This window comes from Neodiprion virginianus, chromosome 5, assembly GCF_021901495.1.
Source record: "Neodiprion virginianus isolate iyNeoVirg1 chromosome 5, iyNeoVirg1.1, whole genome shotgun sequence".
Lineage (NCBI taxonomy): Eukaryota > Metazoa > Arthropoda > Insecta > Hymenoptera > Diprionidae > Neodiprion > Neodiprion virginianus.
In genome coordinates this window covers 8180854-8200349 of record NC_060881.1, presented here as the reverse complement: position 1 = coordinate 8200349, position 19496 = coordinate 8180854, and the positions used below count along the sequence as shown (strand labels likewise).

General features: G+C 35.6%; 3 protein-coding genes across 10 annotated transcripts; 2 read left to right on the top strand and 1 right to left on the bottom strand.

Moving 5' to 3' along the window:
- The first annotated feature begins 142 nt into the window (after positions 1-142).
- On the top strand, positions 143-6574 carry LOC124305423 (sodium-independent sulfate anion transporter-like). Of its 2 annotated transcripts, none has more exons than XM_046764850.1 (12): positions 143-902; positions 1096-1319; positions 1405-1600; positions 1768-1988; positions 2089-2257; positions 2341-2505; positions 2588-2749; positions 2825-2965; positions 3073-3215; positions 3364-3537; positions 3689-3845; positions 5330-6574. In XM_046764850.1, exons 1-12 carry the CDS (start codon positions 893-895, stop codon positions 5557-5559), a joined length of 1992 nt encoding a protein of 663 aa, XP_046620806.1. In that variant the 5' UTR covers positions 143-892; the 3' UTR covers positions 5560-6574. The 2 variants fall into 2 exon arrangements, with proteins under 2 accessions (XP_046620806.1, XP_046620805.1); XM_046764849.1 differs by having other exon boundaries at positions 1093-1319.
- A 318-nt stretch (positions 6575-6892) lies between these two features.
- On the top strand, positions 6893-17268 carry LOC124305421 (regulatory-associated protein of mTOR). Of its 7 annotated transcripts, XR_006908378.1 has the most exons (24): positions 6893-7458; positions 7573-7675; positions 8017-8258; positions 8398-8544; positions 8850-9034; positions 9119-9178; positions 9297-9397; positions 9478-9611; positions 9891-10274; positions 10356-10430; positions 10528-10785; positions 10889-11032; positions 11170-11422; positions 12009-12050; positions 12300-12445; positions 12621-12715; positions 12806-12911; positions 12987-13150; positions 13232-13402; positions 13603-13844; positions 14096-14293; positions 14419-14701; positions 14888-15166; positions 15271-17268. XR_006908378.1 is itself a non-coding variant. In XM_046764838.1 (23 exons), exons 1-23 carry the CDS (start codon positions 7258-7260, stop codon positions 15081-15083), a joined length of 3897 nt encoding a protein of 1298 aa, XP_046620794.1. In that variant the 5' UTR covers positions 6893-7257; the 3' UTR covers positions 15084-17268. The 7 variants fall into 7 exon arrangements, 6 of the variants coding, with proteins under 6 accessions (XP_046620794.1, XP_046620793.1, XP_046620791.1 ...); XM_046764838.1 differs by having other exon boundaries at positions 14129-14293; positions 14888-17268; XM_046764837.1 differs by having other exon boundaries at positions 14117-14293; positions 14888-17268.
- LOC124305430 (EKC/KEOPS complex subunit TPRKB-like) lies at positions 16754-18616 on the bottom strand. The gene has a single exon (XM_046764869.1). It carries the CDS (start codon positions 18121-18123, stop codon positions 17584-17586), a length of 540 nt encoding a protein of 179 aa, XP_046620825.1. The 5' UTR covers positions 18124-18616; the 3' UTR covers positions 16754-17583.
- Between the last annotated feature and the right edge of the window lie 880 nt (positions 18617-19496).

Sequence of the window (19496 nt, the reverse complement as noted above, 5' to 3'; positions counted from 1 at the left end):
TTCTGAAGCATATGTGATAGAACAATATGTTTTATTAGCATGTTAATGGATTTTTACAGCGATATAACAGAGTATTATGTTAAAATTGAAACCGAGTGCTTTTTTTTTTACTTGTAATATATAATAAATCTAACACAGATACATTATGATTTATACCTAGTTGGTATTAACATCAAGTTAAAGATATTCGAAATTAGTTACGAATAAAAATTTTTTTGATAGAATTTTAATACACATAAATTCAAGTCACTAAGATATTTAACGATAATCGAATGCATTTTATTTAAGCAGATTTAATAATTATTCAGTATTTCAAATTTTTTTTATTCACGATTTGTATACTATTTTCCTATAAATAATCTACCATTTGATACATCATAGTGATTGTAATTATAAATAGTCACCGAATTCAGTTGTCAAGTGCTGTGCAAATAGTGATGTGCAATAAATCATTAAAATCGCTTCGTTTCTTACTGTTTTAGATGATATTTCCTTACGAGCATCATAACTCATAAAACTTTTGTGTGTACAAGGATGGCGAGAATGCTGCTGTACATACGGTTAAATGCGTTAGAAATGCCTATTCCTGACAGATGCAGACTAATATACATGAGTGTGGAAACGTATTTTTTATCATTAGGTAAAAACCTTATCAATCCAGTGGCACTTTTCTAGGTCATAAAAATATCGCGAATGGAAGTTTTGCAAGGTGTGAATTTACGTGGATTTCACTATTTAATGTTGACTCAAGTCACCCAGATAAGAATTATTGACACACTTACACCGTAGAGATGCAACATTCGATTTATATCATTATATCTCTTCGTGATATACCAACGTGTTCTTCGCATAAAACTTCTATCAATATCCATTCCAAGTATCACCGCTGCGAATGTCTAATTGTAAGTATCAAGTTTAGATATCCGTCAAAAGCCATATTCACAAAGTTTGTGAACTATGTCGATTGCTCTGCCCTGTATGGTATTTTATTATTTTTCTAATAAAAATGTAATTATCCAGGTACTGTATGTTGGAATCAAAATTTGGATTTACCTCCAACTTGCTATCTGCTAATGTTTGAATTTTTTAAAGTAGTATCAATGAAAGGATCGATTACGATCGAGGAAGAGGAAGATGAGGATAAAGTTGAAACTTCAACCTGCATGAATAAAATCTCCCGATTTATACCTATACTGGAATGGTTTCCACGATACACACACCTCGACGCAGTCTCGGATTTAATTGCAGGGATAACACTAGGGCTGACCATGATTCCTCAAAGCATAGCATACGCTGCGTTAGCTGGAGTGTCTGCTCAGGTATGAACAAAATTGAAATTAAAAAAATGCGATATGGTAAAAATTAATTGTTTTTCATTGTATTGAAAATAAGTTTCTTCCACAGTACGGACTCTATTCTGCCTTTGCGGGTAGTTTGATTTACATATTTTTTGGAAAAATCAAAGAAGTATCCATTGGCCCTACTTCTTTAATGTCACTCTTGACAAATGAATATACCCGAGGCCTGCCGATAGACTTTGTATTTCTCCTTGGTTTTCTCTCCGGATGCATGGAATTACTATTTGGACTGCTTAACTTCGGTTTGTGATGATGAAAAAATGACGAATGTACAATTGAATTTCCTGCAGTGTTAATATCAACAAATTCGTATAGTATAAAAGTTGTTAATTGAACAGCATATTTTATTATGTTGAAGTTGCGTTCGTAAACGTCGAATATCGACACAGATGATGTTTAATTCTGACAGGATTCTTGGTGGATTTTATCTCGACGCCTGTTACATCAGGATTTACCTCAGCTACATCGGTGATCATTATTCTCGGACAACTAGAAAGACTGCTTGGTCTTGAATACAAAACGTCTTCCAATGTCGAGAAGATTTTTAAAGCATTCCAGCATATTGGTGACATTCGAATTGGTGATACCCTGATCGGTGTAACAAGTATCATATTTCTACTGACATTCAGGGTAGAGAAAATCTTGTACTATTTTTTCCTGCAGCTTTAATTAGTGGAACGTTTGAAAAATTTTGTCACATACCTCTAAGAGAGATAATTAATTCTTACAGAGACTCAACAATGTGAATCTACGCTGTCGCCTAAGTGAAAAAAAGCAAAGATTTGTGAAAAAGTTATTGTGGTTTCTTTCCATCGGTCGCAATGCTCTACTCATATTAATCACAACCATTATTGCGTTTATAATGGAAAGAGCTGGCAAATCCCCTTTCGTACTTTCCGGTAAGTTTATCAATAGTTTTTCTAAGTCTATTCTGCACTATAAACTGACAGACGCGGACTCCTTTTTCAATTCATGTTCACAGGTAAAGTTGAGCCAGGGCTTCCATCTTTTGGTCTACCTCCGTTCAGTACACAAAACGGCAATCGAACATATACCTTCGTCGACATGTGCTCGCAGCTAGGATCTGGAATTTTCATCATTCCTCTAGTTGCTGTGTTAGCTAATGTTTCAATCGCTAAAGTGTTCGGTAAACTATTCTGTTTGTAAATATAATGAAAAGTGATGAATTGCAACTTCTGATGTTCTTAATCAAGCCAACCTGTTTCAAGCAAGTGACAACGGAGTCGATGCAGCTCAAGAAATGCGCAGTTTGGGTTTGTGCAACATATTTGGTAGCTTTGTCCAGTCGATGCCAACATGCGGTGCGTTCAGTAGAAGTGCAGTGAGTAATTCAAGTGGCGTAAGAACACCCTTGTCTGGTCTCTATGCTGGTAAGTCTTCCAAATATGATACAAGCTAAAACTGCATAAAGTAACTAACGAATATTTTGTTTCTTGTGATTACAGGGGTCTTGACTTTGTTAGCTTTGAGCTTCCTTACACCCTATTTCTATTACATTCCACGAGCTTCGCTAGCCGCTGTTCTTATAGGCGCAGTGATATTCATGATAGAATGGAGCATAATTCCAATACTGTGGAAAGGAAATAGTGAGTTACAATATTTCTCCAATCACCGCAAATAACCAAATGATTAGGCTATTCCTTTTTTCACTAAATTCATATCCGTTAAAGGCTTATAATTATTTCATTTTCAGAAAAAGACATGGCGGCGACAATTACTACGTTCGTTGCATGCATTATATCAGTTGAATATGGACTGCTGTTCGGAGTCACGTTGAACATACTCTATCTGCTACACGCGTGGGCAAGACCAAATATAGAGATATCAAAATGCAAGGTGCGTAATCGACGCCTCTACTTGATAATCAAAACGGTTTATGAGATTCCCAGTTAAATCTAATTGCCACTCTAGCTTTCCAGAATATATGTGTTCAGCAAAATTTTCTCATATGGAGACTAAACGACTGTTTTTATGTTTTCCACAGACTGCTGACGGGGATAAATACATCCTAATAAAGCCAGACATTGGATTATATTATCCAGCGGTAGATTTTTTACGTAATAACGCAAATCAGGCTGCAGTGAAAGAAGGGAAAAATATACTTCCCGTAGTTTTGGACTGCGATGGCTTCAAAAGCATTGATTACACAGGGATGAAGGTAAGAAAAATACTTGCTGCTGAATTCCGTTTGTATAAACTTTTCCGAATAAATTATGTTTCGTAGAAACTATTATGCTGAATACTTTTCAACAATACGTCATCACTTAACTTTAAAGAAGCTGTTGGAATATGTTATCTCACTTTTCTAGTGCATCGAAGCGATGATGAATGACTTTGAGAAGAAAGGGCAGTGCTTAACGTTCATACGCCTGAACGCAAAAGTGTTCAAGCAAATTGAATCACTTGGTGGTATAAAAAATCTAAGACATGCAAAGAACGAAGAGGATATCGTTGGTAAACTTTTCTGTGAGTACAATGCTGGATAAATATATGAACACGTTGCCAGGAAGTAATAAGTTTGCAGCGTTGACTTTACAATCTGCATACATGACTGTAAACGGCGTGTGGTATCTTAAATTATGATGCACAATTATAATCTTTGTGTAACTGACTTGTTTAGATTTATAGCGACTCATTTCGAGTTCTCTTCGCATATCTGGTGAATTCTGCAAATCTGCTAACCTTGCATTTATTATTTCTTTTCAACCTCATAGTCGCATCTGATCTTATATAAATTATATTCAATAGTCCAATTTTTTATGCATATATCCTATACTTTTCAAGTAAATGGGAGCTTGCACCAACTTTCATTCAGCCATCCGGCATAAAAAAATAGAGATTTATTTGCTATTTTCAAATCTCATTTTGCGTAATAAGAGGTGATGATATATTAGAAAAGTATTAAACCTGTAACATTTTCTCTGTGAGAAAAAACTTTTATTTCTCGTGTTTTGAATGGTTATTCCGGCTTGCAGGTGATTCGTAAGGAAAGATAGGAAAAAGGTTTTCGAGGCCAAAACTACAAATTTTATAAAAAAATATAAAAAATATCGACGCCGTGTATTTCCAAGTACCACTGAACGGAAGTTCGTTTTTATTTTTCCCTTATTGAAAATTTGAGTCCTTGGACTTTCGATAAAACCATAAAATGACCATAAAATAAATATGACAAATTTTTTAGTAGTGTTTTTCACTCGATTCAACATATTTTTTCAAATAGCTCCGTCCAATTTAACGTTAAAAAAACTCCCCTTGCGACATTTACACGGATAAGTTTCTAAGAAGTGAATTTTATAAAATGATGAATTAAGAAAAAAAAGTATGCACAAGAACTTATATCTTAGATACTGTGAAAAGTAGCTATTATTACTATGACTTAATTCTATGTTAACTTGAACGAAGTTTTTGAACAAAGAAATACTGGGTTTAAAAAAAACGCCCAAAAAATTTTATTTGATAGCCGTTCTTGTTCAAACCCAATCTACGAAATTTGGTTTTACAGAAAGAAGGACATGAATTTTGAAGCGAAAAATAAGAATCAATTTTCGTTCTGTGGAAATTGAAAATATACGCTTTATTCGTCAAAACGTGAATTTTTCAAGAGCAGAAACCACCCCCATGCAGGAACTGATCTTTTTTTGAAAAATTTGGACGCTTTTACATCGATGACAATTTTTGTGTTTTTTTTTTCTGTCCAGCTATCTGCACATTGCATCTCAAAAATAAGTAAAAAAAGATCAGTCCCTCAATCACCAAAATATGAAAGTTTATTTTTCCTCAAAGATTTGGAACTTTTGAGGTTGAAGGTTTCCACACCCTAGTTTTTCAACACATGCAATAAAAAGTGAAAATGGCAGACAAATCTAAAATTCGGTTCTGAATTTGGGGGGGAAGAATGATGGATTGAGCGAATTACAGTTCCGTGCAGTACAGTAAAATTTCTATTTCAGATAACACAGTTGAAATGACGAGAAGTGCAACAGTGCCAATTTTTGAACAGACGAAAAGTGAAACAGCAGACAATAATACTGTAGGAATAACACAGGCTGGAAAAGATACAGCAGATAATCGAGAAGAAGAACATGAAGGCAAACCTTTAGTGAGTGACTATCAAGCAGTAATACAGGAGTTTGAAACATCTGAAAAATCAAAATTGCAAACAAAACCACCCGAGTCATGAAGAAATAAGGATTTGGCATCTATAAAATTGTTTCTCTTGACTATAATAATGTGTGAATATGCAGCTCTCAATACGATGCAAAGCAAATTCTGCTGCTTTTACGAGTTTCATATTTTTTTTTTTTTGTTGTCAATAACACATTTACATAAAGGAAAAGACACCATTTGTCTACCCTATTTCAAGTTCTATACAGACTTGGGTGAAATAATAAGAAGACTTTTTGAGTTACGAAAAAACTTAAGAACATGAATTGGGTACCCAGTAAACCAAAATGAATTGAATGGAATTAAATACACCCAGAAACAGAATAAACGCGAACTGAAGCGAACTGAAAAGACTTATGTGCTAATTATTTTGAATTTATTTTAATTCGTGTAAATTTTATTTTTGCCGTACTCAAATCAAGTTGGTCTACTGGGTGTGGTTCTTTTATTCGCTTATCTACATTTATGTGTAATTTTTAAACATCCGCAAGATTAAGGTGTTGACTTTGAAGTACTTTCAAAACAAAAGTGAGCAGTGATATAAGGATATTATGAAATTGGTTAACATATGTTATCATTCTGCTTTGAGCAATATTAAACTTAATGACATAGGTAGTAGAGGATATGGTAGTTATAATGGTACAGTAAATCATAGAGTAAATAGTCTTCAAAATCTCTGATATTCAAATAGTCCTACAGCAGGAGGAAACAGAAACTCATTGTCAAAAGCAGTTTCTTTGGGACTGGTTGACATCAACTTCTTAGACTCTAATATGTGATTAAGAAAGAAAAGCACAATTCTTTGTAAATATCATAAATATGGTAACTATATAACAATGAATACATGCTCTACAATTATTTTTCCAAATACATTAAAATAGCTACGTAGCACTTAGGTATCTGTGAACAAATAATATGAATTATTTATTGAATCAGGTTGTAAACAGACAAGGAGAAATGTCCGTGAAACCTTACGTAATAAAAATAAACTGATCACAAGGAATTTATATTCATCAAGTCAGAATCAAAAATTTTCCAAGTATTGTAATAAAAATTGATTTATCTTTCCTAGTTTTATACATTTTTTATTACGGAAGCAATGATAAGTCGGCACCGAAATGCAATAAAGATTCAGCCTTGTAAGACGTTGAATCATAGTTTAGAACCTCAAAATAGGAAAGAGTAAACAAAATTAAATACAGAAGATTTATAAGGAGATTTAATGCAAGTGACGAGTAACTTGGAGTGGTAAAACGTCGTAATAAATGTGTACCTATGCGTACATGGTTAGCAGCCATAAGAGTGTAGAATCCTGTGTTACCGACAGGGGAAAAATTAGACAGAGAGGGAGAGAACCGTGGCTTACCGTGGACCTTGCGCCGTCCGCGTGGACATGAAATCGTGCAGCAAATTTAAGAGGGAAAATATAAGAAAAAATTGAAAAAAAAAGATTTTATTGGGTGAGCCGTTGATGAGATTCGGTGATGGTTAGTCGGAGAAAATTGAAATATCAATCCAACGCGAAGACAGGTTTAATGTCAAGAGCCCGAGCTGAGGATGGAACGAAAACAGTAGCGTGCAACACAGGCGTAATCAACATGGTGGCTCATAAAATAAACTTGCGAAGGCGTAATAGCGTGGAGATGATTTGAGCTGTAGAAGAAAAAATTGGTGAAATGCGTTTGTTGATTCTGTAAAGAAGTGTCATCAATGTATGGTTACTGGTGATTTATTTTACTCGCCAACAATGTCGGAGAGCGTGGATAACCGAAACGGGAACAAACACGATCAGTATAATAATACACATCCAGACGACGTCGACTGGAAATTACCAATCGCTTTCAACAAGCCGAGGCACACAGCGACGATTGAAGGGGTTAATTGCATCACGCAGACATGGCGAATGAAGGAACGGGTATGTTTTTTGACAGATATCAACCCCATCGGCTGCATATTCTGCGTCAAATATTAATCGATATAGTCGAGCGGACCATGTGATCTTGTCATGACCATGATGTCACACTTCCAGATGAAAACTGTGAGCGTCGCGCTCGTTTTATGCCTCAACGTTGGCGTCGATCCACCGGACGTCGTCAAAACTCAACCCTGTGCTCGACTCGAGTGTTGGATCGGTATTTCATGACTTTCCTTTATTTATTTACATCAACGTTCTTTGTCATGCCAATTATGTAACAACCACGGCGTACTTAGGTTATGTTGTCTTTTCTCGAGTCGTGTAACCGCTCCTTTTGTCCGGTCGATAATGCAGGTTTTTACCGAAGTTTCAATTGATTCAATGTTTGATCAAAAACTTATTTATTCATTAATACTGAATGCCGATAAAAACTCCTGTAGCGTCGATGATTACTTCAATCTAATGCCTTTCATGCAATGTTTAAACATTCAAACTACCAACATTCCAACCCCAGATACCTTTTCACTCCGATTGTAATATGATACATATTATGGGCAGACCCACAGTTGATGAGCCCACAAAAGGCTCTAGAGATGATTGGAAAAAACCTTCAACTGCAGTATGAGCGATGGCAACCACGTGCAAGGTACAAGCAAAGCCTTGATCCGACTGTCGAGGAAGTAAAAAAACTATGCACGTCATTGCGTCGCAATGCCAAGGAGGAGAGGGTTCTATTCCACTATAATGGTCACGGAGTTCCTAAACCCACCAGCAATGGAGAAATATGGGTTTTCAACAGGGTTAGTCGTCTAGCAAGCTTGATATTTCATTGCAGAATCGTAAATCCTTTCTAAATATCACAATAAGTGAGCCATCACCAATTACCACGGATTATAAAATATCACTGTAATCGCTAACCAGTTGTATTTTTCTTTTCAGACATACACGCAGTACATTCCTCTGTCGGTGTATGATCTGCAAACATGGATGGGAGCACCTTCTATCTATGTATACGACTGTTCAAATGCTGGAATCATCGTTGATTCCTTTCAGCAGTTTGCTGAACAGCATGAACGGGAATACGAGGTCAAATTACTGCATAACTTACATATTTAATGTCAGAGATACATGACTCGCAAGTGTGAAAACAATACTATCATTGCTCAAGTTGAATTCATTCACTTAAGAATTTGAATCTTAGTTTCGACCAGGATATCATATATTTCTATGAGTTGCCGTAAATGCCAATCACTACTTCTATATTCTCACATTTTTTGTTCTTCATGCACACATCTTTAGTGTCGGTTTAAAAACTTTATGTACAGTAAAGTTTCAAATTACGGAAGGAGAACATACTTTTTCGCCGACATTATATTTTCTTTTTTTCACAGATGGAAAAGCAGGCAGTTCAGCACAATAGGACGGCGGGCGTAGCCAGCGCGACTGCCCCTTCTTACAAGAATTGTATACAGCTGGCAGCTTGTGCTGCTAGTCAAATACTTCCGATGAATCCTGATTTGCCTGCAGATATATTCACAGCTTGTCTTACAACTCCCATTACAATTGCATTACGCTGGTGAGATGAATAAACCATAGTATCCAAAACTGTTGTAGTGGTAATTGACTGGTATAAATCTGTCTTATTTAATCTCGTTTACAGGTTCGTCATGCAGAATACATCAAAATTAGTGCCTAAGGTGTCCCTAGACCTTATCGATAAGTAAGTTCCACATGTCAACTGTCCTAAATTTTTCACACAATATGATAGTAATGAAGATGAAGATTGATGTTTATTTTATTTATTTATTATTATTATTATTATTATTTTTTTTTTGTAGAATACCAGGTCAGTTGTCAGATCGCAGGACGATGCTAGGTGAACTAAATTGGATCTTTACGGCTATAACAGACACCATTGCTTGGAATACGTTACCTAGAGGTATATCAAAACCTCTTTTTCTAGAAACATTAGATGTGGATACCAGTTGATTACTCAAAGGACTATTTTGTCTTTTTCAGATCTGTTCCAAAGATTATTTAGACAAGACTTACTAGTAGCTAGTTTATTTAGAAACTTTTTGTTGGCGGAAAGGATCCTTCGATCCTATGACTGTACACCTGTTTCATTCCCAAAACTACCACCAACGTTTCAAGTGAGTAACACTTTGGACCGAATCATTCTTATGTTAATGATCGAGTTCTTACAAAAAAAAAAGGAACTGGCTCAGGATGTAATAGCTTTTAAGATAAGCTTCTAACATTATTTATATCTGGCAGTTGAATTTGACAGTAAATGAAAACACAATTCGAAGACATTTAAGTCTATAATGAGCAAATGGTTTCGTTATACAAGTCACAGGTACAATCACTTGAAATTAGTTACCATATCCATAACTGAGCCGATAATAGAAATGAATTTCTTTTTTGTGCAGCACCCAATGTGGCAGGCTTGGGATTTGGCTCTTGACCTCTCTTTAGCTCAACTAGCAGCGGTATTGGAATCGGAGACTTTATTTGTTCACTCGCCATTTTTCGAAGAACAACTCACAGCCTTCCAAGTATGGCTTACGTTAGGTTCAAAGTCTCGCAACCCTCCCGAACAACTGCCAATTGTATTACAAGTATTGCTGAGCCAAGTACACAGGCTCAGAGCTTTGGAATTGCTTGGAAAGTTCCTTGACCTTGGACCATGGGCTGTAAACCTAGCCCTAAGCGTTGGGATATTTCCTTACGTTTTGAAATTACTACAGAGCAATGCAAGAGAATTAAGACCCTTGTTAGTTTTCATATGGGCAAAAATCCTTGCGGTGGACAGTGTATGTTCAACGTCTGTTTCATTACTATATCTATATATGAATCAATCAATTATTTATGAACTAACTAGTATAATATTATAGACGTGTCAGGCAGATCTAGTGCGCGACCATGGACATAAATATTTTCTTTCCGTTCTTCAAGATCCTACAATACCGGTAATTTGTTATGTATAGCTACTACCATTCCTCTGGCATTACAATCTCTATGACTTGTTAATCATAGTTTTAATCTTCCTCATGCTCGATTTCTTAGAGCGAGCACCGAACTTTAGCTGCGTTTGTCTTGGCTAGTATCGTAAACAACTATCCAGCAGGGCAGGAAGCTGCTCTGAAAGGTAGTCTTGTGTCAATTTGTCTGGAGCAACTAGGTGACCCAAATCCTCTACTACGACAGTGGCTATGCCTGTGCCTTGCCAGACTTTGGCATAATTATGATGCAGCTAGGTGGTGCGGAGTCAGAGATATTGCGCATGAAAAACTCTACACTCTTTTGCAAGATCCAATACCTGAGGTGACCTTATGACCTTATGAATGACCTTATTATTCTACAGTTAGTTGTCCTTAGATTACATCTATTTTATTTCAGTTGTTTACTCAAGTGATTTGTTTCTCAGGTCAGAGCAGCTGCGGTCTACGCTCTAGGAACATTCATAAACAGTGTCACTAAAAGAAGTGAACATGCCAATAATATTGATCAAATTATCGCCATGACGCTTATAAATACTGTTAGTCACGATATGAGCCCTCTTGTGAGAAAGGTATGTGTTATCCTTGTTCATTCAATTATTCATTATATTATCAAGCATAGAGTAATTGGTTTAAATATATCACGATTGACATACATGTGATTTCTAGCCAGGAAGTCTTATCTAACGGTTTTCGTTTTTATTCACAGGAATTAGTCGTCGCTTTGCAATGGATGGTGCTACATTTTGAAAACTCGTTTGTAACTTTGGCAGTTGCTGAAGAAAATAGTAGGCGGGATCCGGTCGTCGAGACTTTATCTCCATTCACAGGTATGCGTCGGATCGGTTCGAGAGATAGATTAAAAATTCTTTCGCCAAATAACGCTTACGGCACGGATACGACAGATTTTAGCCAAGATCGCATGAAGAGAGTATCGTCTTCTTCGTCCATCAGTAGTTTAGGTAAAGTACTTGTACAACGTTTCAACTGTTTACTGCTTTCATGATTTAAATCAAATTATTTTTTTTTTTTTTGTTTTTTAAATGCATATTAAATTTCACGACATCTTTCAAATCGGAAAAAGCGTTAAAGATAAGTTTGTTATGTTCCTAAGCTCACGTAAACGAAGAATTTATATTCTTCGGAATTTTTCTAATTAATAAATATACTAAAAAGTGACTCAATTCTGATCATATGATTCACACCGGAAAATCTTTGAGCCAAACTTTAGACATATTTGCTCTGTTAATTAGTAAACGATTATCAGGACACTCTACTCATCTTACAGCTATTGTGATTGGAACGATCTCCTAGGATATCCAAAAGGTGTTGAAACGAAGAAAGCTGTAGTCTATAAAAATTATATCAGTTATTTTAGCATCTCTGAAAAAGAGTTTCAAAAGTTTGAATTGCATAAAATATAGCTGAAACCCCAGAAAAATTGATGACGTTACTTGTTATTGCAAGGAACGGTTCGTTTAATAGATTGCAGTTTTGTTTTAAGACTAAGTGCCTAACAGCTTTTCTTTTCAACTTTTGGCATACCAGGAAACAACTGGGAATTTGTAAGAAAACCATGTGAATCAATCGGTAATAATTTGTGCAAAACATAATCATATCGTAACCGAATGTCTTGATGCATGTTTGGCGATTATTTTCTAAATTTAATTTATAGTTGGTGGATTATTAGAAATTTTTTTTCTTTTCTTGCATGCAGTTAGTGATACAGTTGAAGTGAAGGAAATTCATAATCACATTTGAGATTTTCTTACTGTAGAAACCATATATGTTCGCAGGATAAAATAGATTAGGCTAATCTGTCCATCACTTTTTGTACAGGTCAATCATCATTTGGTAATCTTCCAAGCTTGTCTTACGGAAGTGTGTACATGAAATTGTGGCATGGCCTCTGTAGCCTCGATAGTGATCCGCATCCTTCGGTCGCTACAATGTCTCAGAAAGTTACGAACCACATTCGTAATCAGGTAAAATTCCCACACATAGTATCAGCTCTCAGTTCAGTGCTTGTTTTTTAACACAATCCATGATGCTGAAAATCGCTTTACACCGTCAACAGTACAAGTTAGAATTTTACATGATGCAGAATTTGACAAATAACATTTTTATAAAAAGCAAAGTCTAAAAATGTTGAATATCCAGGTCAAAGAATGTTCAGTACCAAAAGAGGTAACAGAGGCAAAGCTACCATCAATCTCCCTTCCCCCGTCGCCATCTAGTCGAGCTAGCTTTCTGACGTGAGTAAAAATTGATACGAAAGACACGAGGATCGTTTCACATAATTAAGATAGTCAATTTTCAAACTTGAAATTATTTTTTCATCCCAGTAAGGGAGAGTCTCTTCCTACAGTCAGCGCTACCTCGGAAATTCTACGCCCTCCAAGGGTACCACTACACGGAAGTCGGACGAGAAAAACACCTCCGATTAATACAGTAAGCTTCTAAATTGCTGCTTTGATATAATTCATGTTACTTAACAAAATGGAACTGTAACTTTCGTAAATTCAGATAACTGAAGAGGCTGATGAGGTTTTGGGTTTCAAAAATCCATTGACAACGTCCTTATTCGTCGAATGGAGTTGCGCCCAATTTGCTCAACCGGTCAGTTTAGAGAGTGAAACAGAATCCACCAATGACATAGAGAGTAGAGCTCACTATGAACGGGAGTGGAGGTAATAAGTAATTTAATTTTCTACCTAAAACTGATTTCAAATTAATTTCGGTATTGTAACTCGCGGAATTATAATCACTAGATATCTTCGAAACAAGAAACAACGAAGAGACGCAAAAGAGGAACAGATCAGAGTTGCGCGGGGAAGATTAGAGTCTCAGGTCTTTCATACACGAAGCCCTCAACCTCCTGAAGTTGTTACTTTCCACCCATTTGACAAGCATCTGGCTGTCGCAGCAAAAGATTGTTTCGGGTAGGTTTCTTAAAATTTTGTTTATCTAACGAAACTTAAGGAGTCGTTAAAAATCATTACTTTGTCATTGAAAAATTGATATGCCCGTTTTATTTTTACGATGCCAAGTAGTATGATTAAATCTTGAGCCCACAATTATTGTCAACTATTTCACATCTTTACCTTAAGTTGAAGGATTAATATTATTCGTTATTGTGTAGAATATGGGACTGGCAAACCGGTACAAGACTTACATACTGCACAAGCCGCGGGAGTAAAATGGCTCGTGTAACTGCATTAGGTTTCATAAATTCTCACGACGTAGCACTTCTGATGACTGGATCTGATGACGGCTCTGTAAGAATATGGAAAAATTATTGTAACATGTTGGGTCGTGACCCTACGCTCCTCACAGCTTGGCAAGCCTTAGCAGATGCACAACCTGCTTCAAAGAGTCCCAGTGGTAAAACCGTATTTTCAATTTTGCAATTTATATCACTTTGGTACCTGCCAGATCGTTAAAATCACATCAGAGCATAGTCTCCAAAATAATTTTGTTATTCACGTAGAAACACTTGAAACTTAAATTAAGTAAAAAAATGTTCAATTCATTGTAAACTATCTTTCGATACTTCCAACTTTATTCCAAATCAGCTTTCACCTCAATTCAAAATGAGTGATGAACAGTCAAATCTCACTATATATTGTAAGTAGCTGGTGTCCCTGGTTCAACAGTACACAATTCAGCTTCAGCCGGCCTTATCACCAGCTGGGAACAGCGCTCGCTAACACTAGCCGTTACTGGGGACGTGCGCATAGTGCGACTCTGGGACGCTGAAACCGAATTGAAGAAACAAGATATACCCACTGGGGCGGACATCTGTGCTACATGTCTAGACACGGATGGTTCTGGTGAGTTCAACGTTTTAAACTAAATTATCAATCACATGGAACTGCTAACGTGCATTTTTATCTAACTTCAATACGTTTATTTGTTCAAAAATTAAATTGTTTGACCATTCAAATGAATATCAAAGGCACTTTGATGGCTCTGGGATGCGGTGATGGATCGGTGCGTCTTTTCGATCGTCGGCTTCCACCTCATGAAGCAAGAGTGATGACATGGAGAGAGCACACAGCCTGGGTTCTTGGTGCTTACTTCAGGGGTACGGCGACAGGTGCCCCCCGACTTATCACAGGCTCATTATCTGGAGATATTAGATTCTTCGATCTCAGAAAGAATTCATCTGTTAACACAGTTCAAACCGCCCAAGGAATAACTGCTATGGCTGTTCACAATGTTGCCGACATTTTTACCTGGTGAGTTCTATGAATTGTAGAGAATTATCATCGTTCTTTGTAACTGCCAAGGGTAGAATTATAGTAATGTGAGTAAGAAGTTTATTGCACTTCTGAAATACCTGTGAAGAAGCCATACCACTTTTAAAAATACAAGATACACCTGGAGTAAATAAATGCTAATAAAATACATACAATGCTTTTCAGTGCATCTATGAACCAATGCATCAGTGTTTACAATATGTCAGGCCAAAACTTGAACGCAATAAAGTCCTACGAAGGTTTCATGGGTACTCGAATCGGTCCAGTCAGCTGTCTCAACTTCCATCCATACAGAGTGGTACTGGCAGCAGGCTGCATGGACAGTTCCGTATCCGTTTACGCTTCTGAGCCGCGCAGATGACTATCGGAGATGGAGCTGGTATAGGGATACATCCAGCAAGCCGTAGAAATATTGCATCAGACCCCATCCCTATTTACATTTGAGTAAGCCTGTGGTATTACGTAAATATGTTAAAATTTCTCGAGCGTCCATCATGTGGTTCCTTACTATAAATTTGTAAATACCTACATATATGCTTTACCATTAGCTTTTATCTACCTGTGTGGCAAAAGTCGAGTAATGATGTTGGAGCAAATGTCAAAACAGGTGAGAATTTTTTATTTATTTTTGTCTTTTTTTTTTCTTCTATTTCATACTCACGTCTACTTTTCTTTCACAACTTGCAATGCAATAGAGATCCAAGTTCTATCACTTAATCAAAACACGTTATTAATCTAAAATTTTGATTCACTTAGCGCGTAATATTCATGGTCCCGTGTTCGTAATTTAAACTTAATGCACACTATGTACACATGCGGTAAGCAGCAATCCCGAAAGAAGTAGGCCGAGTTGTTTATTGGATTGGACAGTCGATACATTCTTTTCGTGCAAGAGTTTTTCTGACAATGGTATATGACAAACTTGCAGCTTCCAAGATTTGACTGACTTTTTTTTTTAATTGTGAAAATCACAGGATACCAACCAGGAGATCTATGTCATTAGAGTAATCCAATGACTCCGAAACAATGCGTTACCTACATTTTTAACATTGATTATTTTTCTTATGAATACTTTCTGTTCTATTAGTACTCGACTTAATAATATAATTAGTTCGAACTATACATCATATAACGAAAAGAATTAGATCTCACGAAGTGAATTGATGGAACAAACAAAATAAAACGTTAAAATAAAAATCTTTGAACACGCGCCAAGAATCGATCGAATTTGCGTACATGATTTTTTTTGTTGTCAATATGTCACATATATCATAAGTATACCTCCATTTATGTAAAACTGAAAATCACGAATAGTTTTTTGCCAATTTAACAGGTACAATAAGCAATTAGCTGAGATACAGAAGTGCACGTGAATCAAATGATTCCGAGATCACACAGCTATACTTTTATTTAATAGGTGTAGGAGTAAATGAGTATATCATACAAAGTCAAGATTCTAAGTAATGGTAACTATTAACCATTAATATTATGTCTATAATAAATGTACAACACTCGCTGCTTGGGCAGCGATTGGCAATGACAAATGGTGATAAATATTTATCGAGTGGCAGCCACGAAAGTTCGTACAATCTAAATTCTGATACTAACATTAAGCTCAAATAAGTAATCATCAAGAATATTCTTGATTTGATAGTGCTATAGCTTTTGATTAGTCAGAAGATCAAGAGAAAGTTTAGGAAAATGATATATAAATAAAGGAATAATATTTATTCAAAAAGCGCATATGGCCATTTCGGTGGATTGAAATATGATAACGTTTTATTACCCACAATTTATTATTAATTTTTGAGGCATTCGAAGTGCAAATGTTAAACAACTACGTGAATCGTAATAAACCACACAACTTACTATAATTAACTCTGTTCTTCAATTGCTACAAGTTCATTACATCACACTAGTAATTTATTCGCTTCGTAAAAAATTATTCTCTAATAAATTTTGTTTTTCATATGCCATCCCTGCAGTCTAATACTGGGAGATATATTTGGTTTATTTTATTTTTCATTTTTCTTCACCATGTGCCGAGATGCTTAAAAATCTTTGTATTATCATACACTATGTACATGCTTGCTGATCTTTCCACTGTTGCAAAGCATGGATCTGTCCATCATATTTATTAACAAATAATAATATTCATGGCTATCAAACTACCAATTCAAAACACTACACGCAGAGTGTTTACTCCAAAATGCAATACTGATTAACTCCCTAAGCATACATGTAGAATGTATAACGGTATACATTACACGTATATTTTAAAGCTTAATTTTACTCATAAACTATTATACTTAATAAAAAGAAAGTGTTGGTGAACATTAACTCATGTTCGCATCAATCCGGTTGCCAATTGGTTATCTAACATGTAAATAAGAGTCATACGTTGAGAATATATTTTCGCAAAGTGACAACTGCGTTATCCTAAAAAGTATGTAATCGTTATTCTTGCTCTCAGCTAAATGTAAAAGGTTTGTAATTATGTAAAGCATTGCTATAAATATACATATATGATTGGTGCATCAAGTTTATCAGGCGTCTTATGATATAGTTTATGAAAACAATAATCAGAACAATCATTGCTTAGGTACACAGCACACATTACCCAACATATTAGAACAACGCCTTTGTAAATAGTTGCTAAATAAAATTCGATCATGTTATACGATCTATTGCTATGAAATGATAAGTCCGCTATTTATTCGATTTTTTAATGAAGAAAAAAAGAGAACAGCAACAAGTAAAGTTTTCCCTTTCAGTGATAAATAGACAATTACTTTCAATATACATATAAAAATATTATTTTATTCGTATAATTACAAAGCACAAATAAATTAATTTAATTATCAGTAAGAAGCAAAGTCTTTGGTGTTCATTTTGCTCACAACGCAGTCGACTAAACTGGAAACTTTCAGTTCAGATTCATCGACTTTATATATTTTTTTAACTACTGATGTGTCAGTTATTTCTTTTAGCCTTCCAATAGAAACTCTCTCGCCTTTGATCGCAGCTAGCGAATCCTTTGCCATAGCTTCTGTATTATCCGATCCATGAATAATTCCTACAATAATGTTTTTCTCCTTATCGTCAATGCCAAACTTGACCAACGACTGAGTAATATTCTTCGACAATGACATGTTGAATAAAATTTCTGTAAATATTGTTCTCGTAGTCAATTTGCCAAATTTCTCATTAACTACGGCCTTGTTTGCTGCGACGATAACTTGAAACAGGTCAACAACGAGCCCGGCTTTCATAACGCAACATTGGAGTTCCCCGCTGATTAACTTTTTACGTATTTCTTCAGTGTTTTCAACGTTAATAAACAAGTATAATGTTATAAATTTTCCTGTATCTTCGTCCAACTGTACCGTACAACTTTCCATATTTTTAGCACAGCTTTGCTAAGAAATTTTGCAAAATACGGTGTGAATTAACCTCACAATAAATGATAACAATTGAATTGATAGGTTAGGTTAATTCCGATTTTCTTCCTTGCCTACCGAGTGAAACGAAAAGAATCCAGTCATTAGTTCGTACGTGGTTCGTACCGTTCGTACTAGTCGCACTGGTTTACACAAAAGTTTCTCGCGCGTTGATCTCACGCTGTTTCTTCATTCTGTTCGAAAATACTAGTATTACTTCGTGGAAAATACTCCGCAACTGTAAATTGCATTGGGTCAATTGTTTTTTCAATACTCATACCACAGATTAGATTTTATAAAATCAAAGAAGCTCGCCAATTCTACTTTATTTCCTTTCTTCTTGAGTATAGACAGATCATAATGTGTACATACTTGCATAAGCAATGAATACGTTGAAACTATAACAAGTCTAGTGTCCTGAAACTTGTCTCAAACATGACTTTACAATCCAAAGGACGTGCTATTGAATGGTTTCGCTTCTCCTTTTGGCTTCAATGTTGCCTGGGTTGTAATAATAAAAGCAAGAAAGCATCGAAGCCTCTGAGAATATAAAACGTAAAATTGTCTGAATAGAATCTTTTCGCACCGCGTAAAAAATTGTTTTCAATGCTTATATGCAAATGTACTTTACTCTTTCCTCATAGGTAAAATTAATTTTGTCTTTCGCGCATCCATTTTCGTTTCCGTATCAGTTAATGCGACCCACATTTCCGGAATGTTTGACCCAGAATCTTTTATACGAATATAGCCGTACGAACTTTTGTCGAGTTATACTTATGGGTTCTAAGACCCAGTATAAACTGATTTTCAAGCGACGTTCGAAAAAGTCTTTCGTCGTGCCTTTATATTTTTTATTCAGTCGCTAAATATAAGTAAATCACTTGTACGTTATAGCATAGATGTAACTGGCGTGCCAAATATTGAAAAAGACGCGTGAGAACCAACATTTTGTTCTATTAAAAAAACATCTGTCGTCTAAGGTGTATCTAGTATAAAATTTTACAGTAAAATTGTGTGTATAACGCGTACGATATAACACAACTGTACGTGTACTACCAACTGCATGATCCCAAAAACTGAAACTTATCGCGGAAGAAGTAACTAGAACATATTTTTCGGCATCATTATCATTTAAACATTTCTATTATCATCACCACGGTATTATGATTATTGTTTTTGTTGTTATTGTTGTTGTTGGTACGATTTTTCACTGTTATTTTCTTATCACTACAAGTAAATTTTGTTACAAGTGCTGGCGGTTCAAGCAGACACTGGTGAAAATTAGGACTTTGGGAAACGTTTTCAACTATATAATGAACAATATAACATAAGTA

Coding starts and splice junctions, on each gene's coding strand:
- LOC124305423 (XM_046764849.1), top strand. Junction 1,989..2,088: donor TATTTCTACTGACATTCAGG/GTAGAGAAAATC, acceptor TAATTCTTACAG/AGACTCAACAATGTGAATCT. Junction 3,216..3,363: donor TAGAGATATCAAAATGCAAG/GTGCGTAATCGA, acceptor TGTTTTCCACAG/ACTGCTGACGGGGATAAATA.
- LOC124305421 (XM_046764835.1), top strand. CDS start 7,258: ATGGTTACTGGTGATTTATTTTACTCGCCAACAATGTCGGAGAGCGTG. Junction 8,259..8,397: donor AAATATGGGTTTTCAACAGG/GTTAGTCGTCTA, acceptor TTTTCTTTTCAG/ACATACACGCAGTACATTCC. Junction 12,051..12,299: donor AAAACCATGTGAATCAATCG/GTAATAATTTGT, acceptor CTTTTTGTACAG/GTCAATCATCATTTGGTAAT.
- LOC124305430 (XM_046764869.1), bottom strand. CDS start 18,123: ATGGAAAGTTGTACGGTACAGTTGGACGAAGATACAGGAAAATTTATA.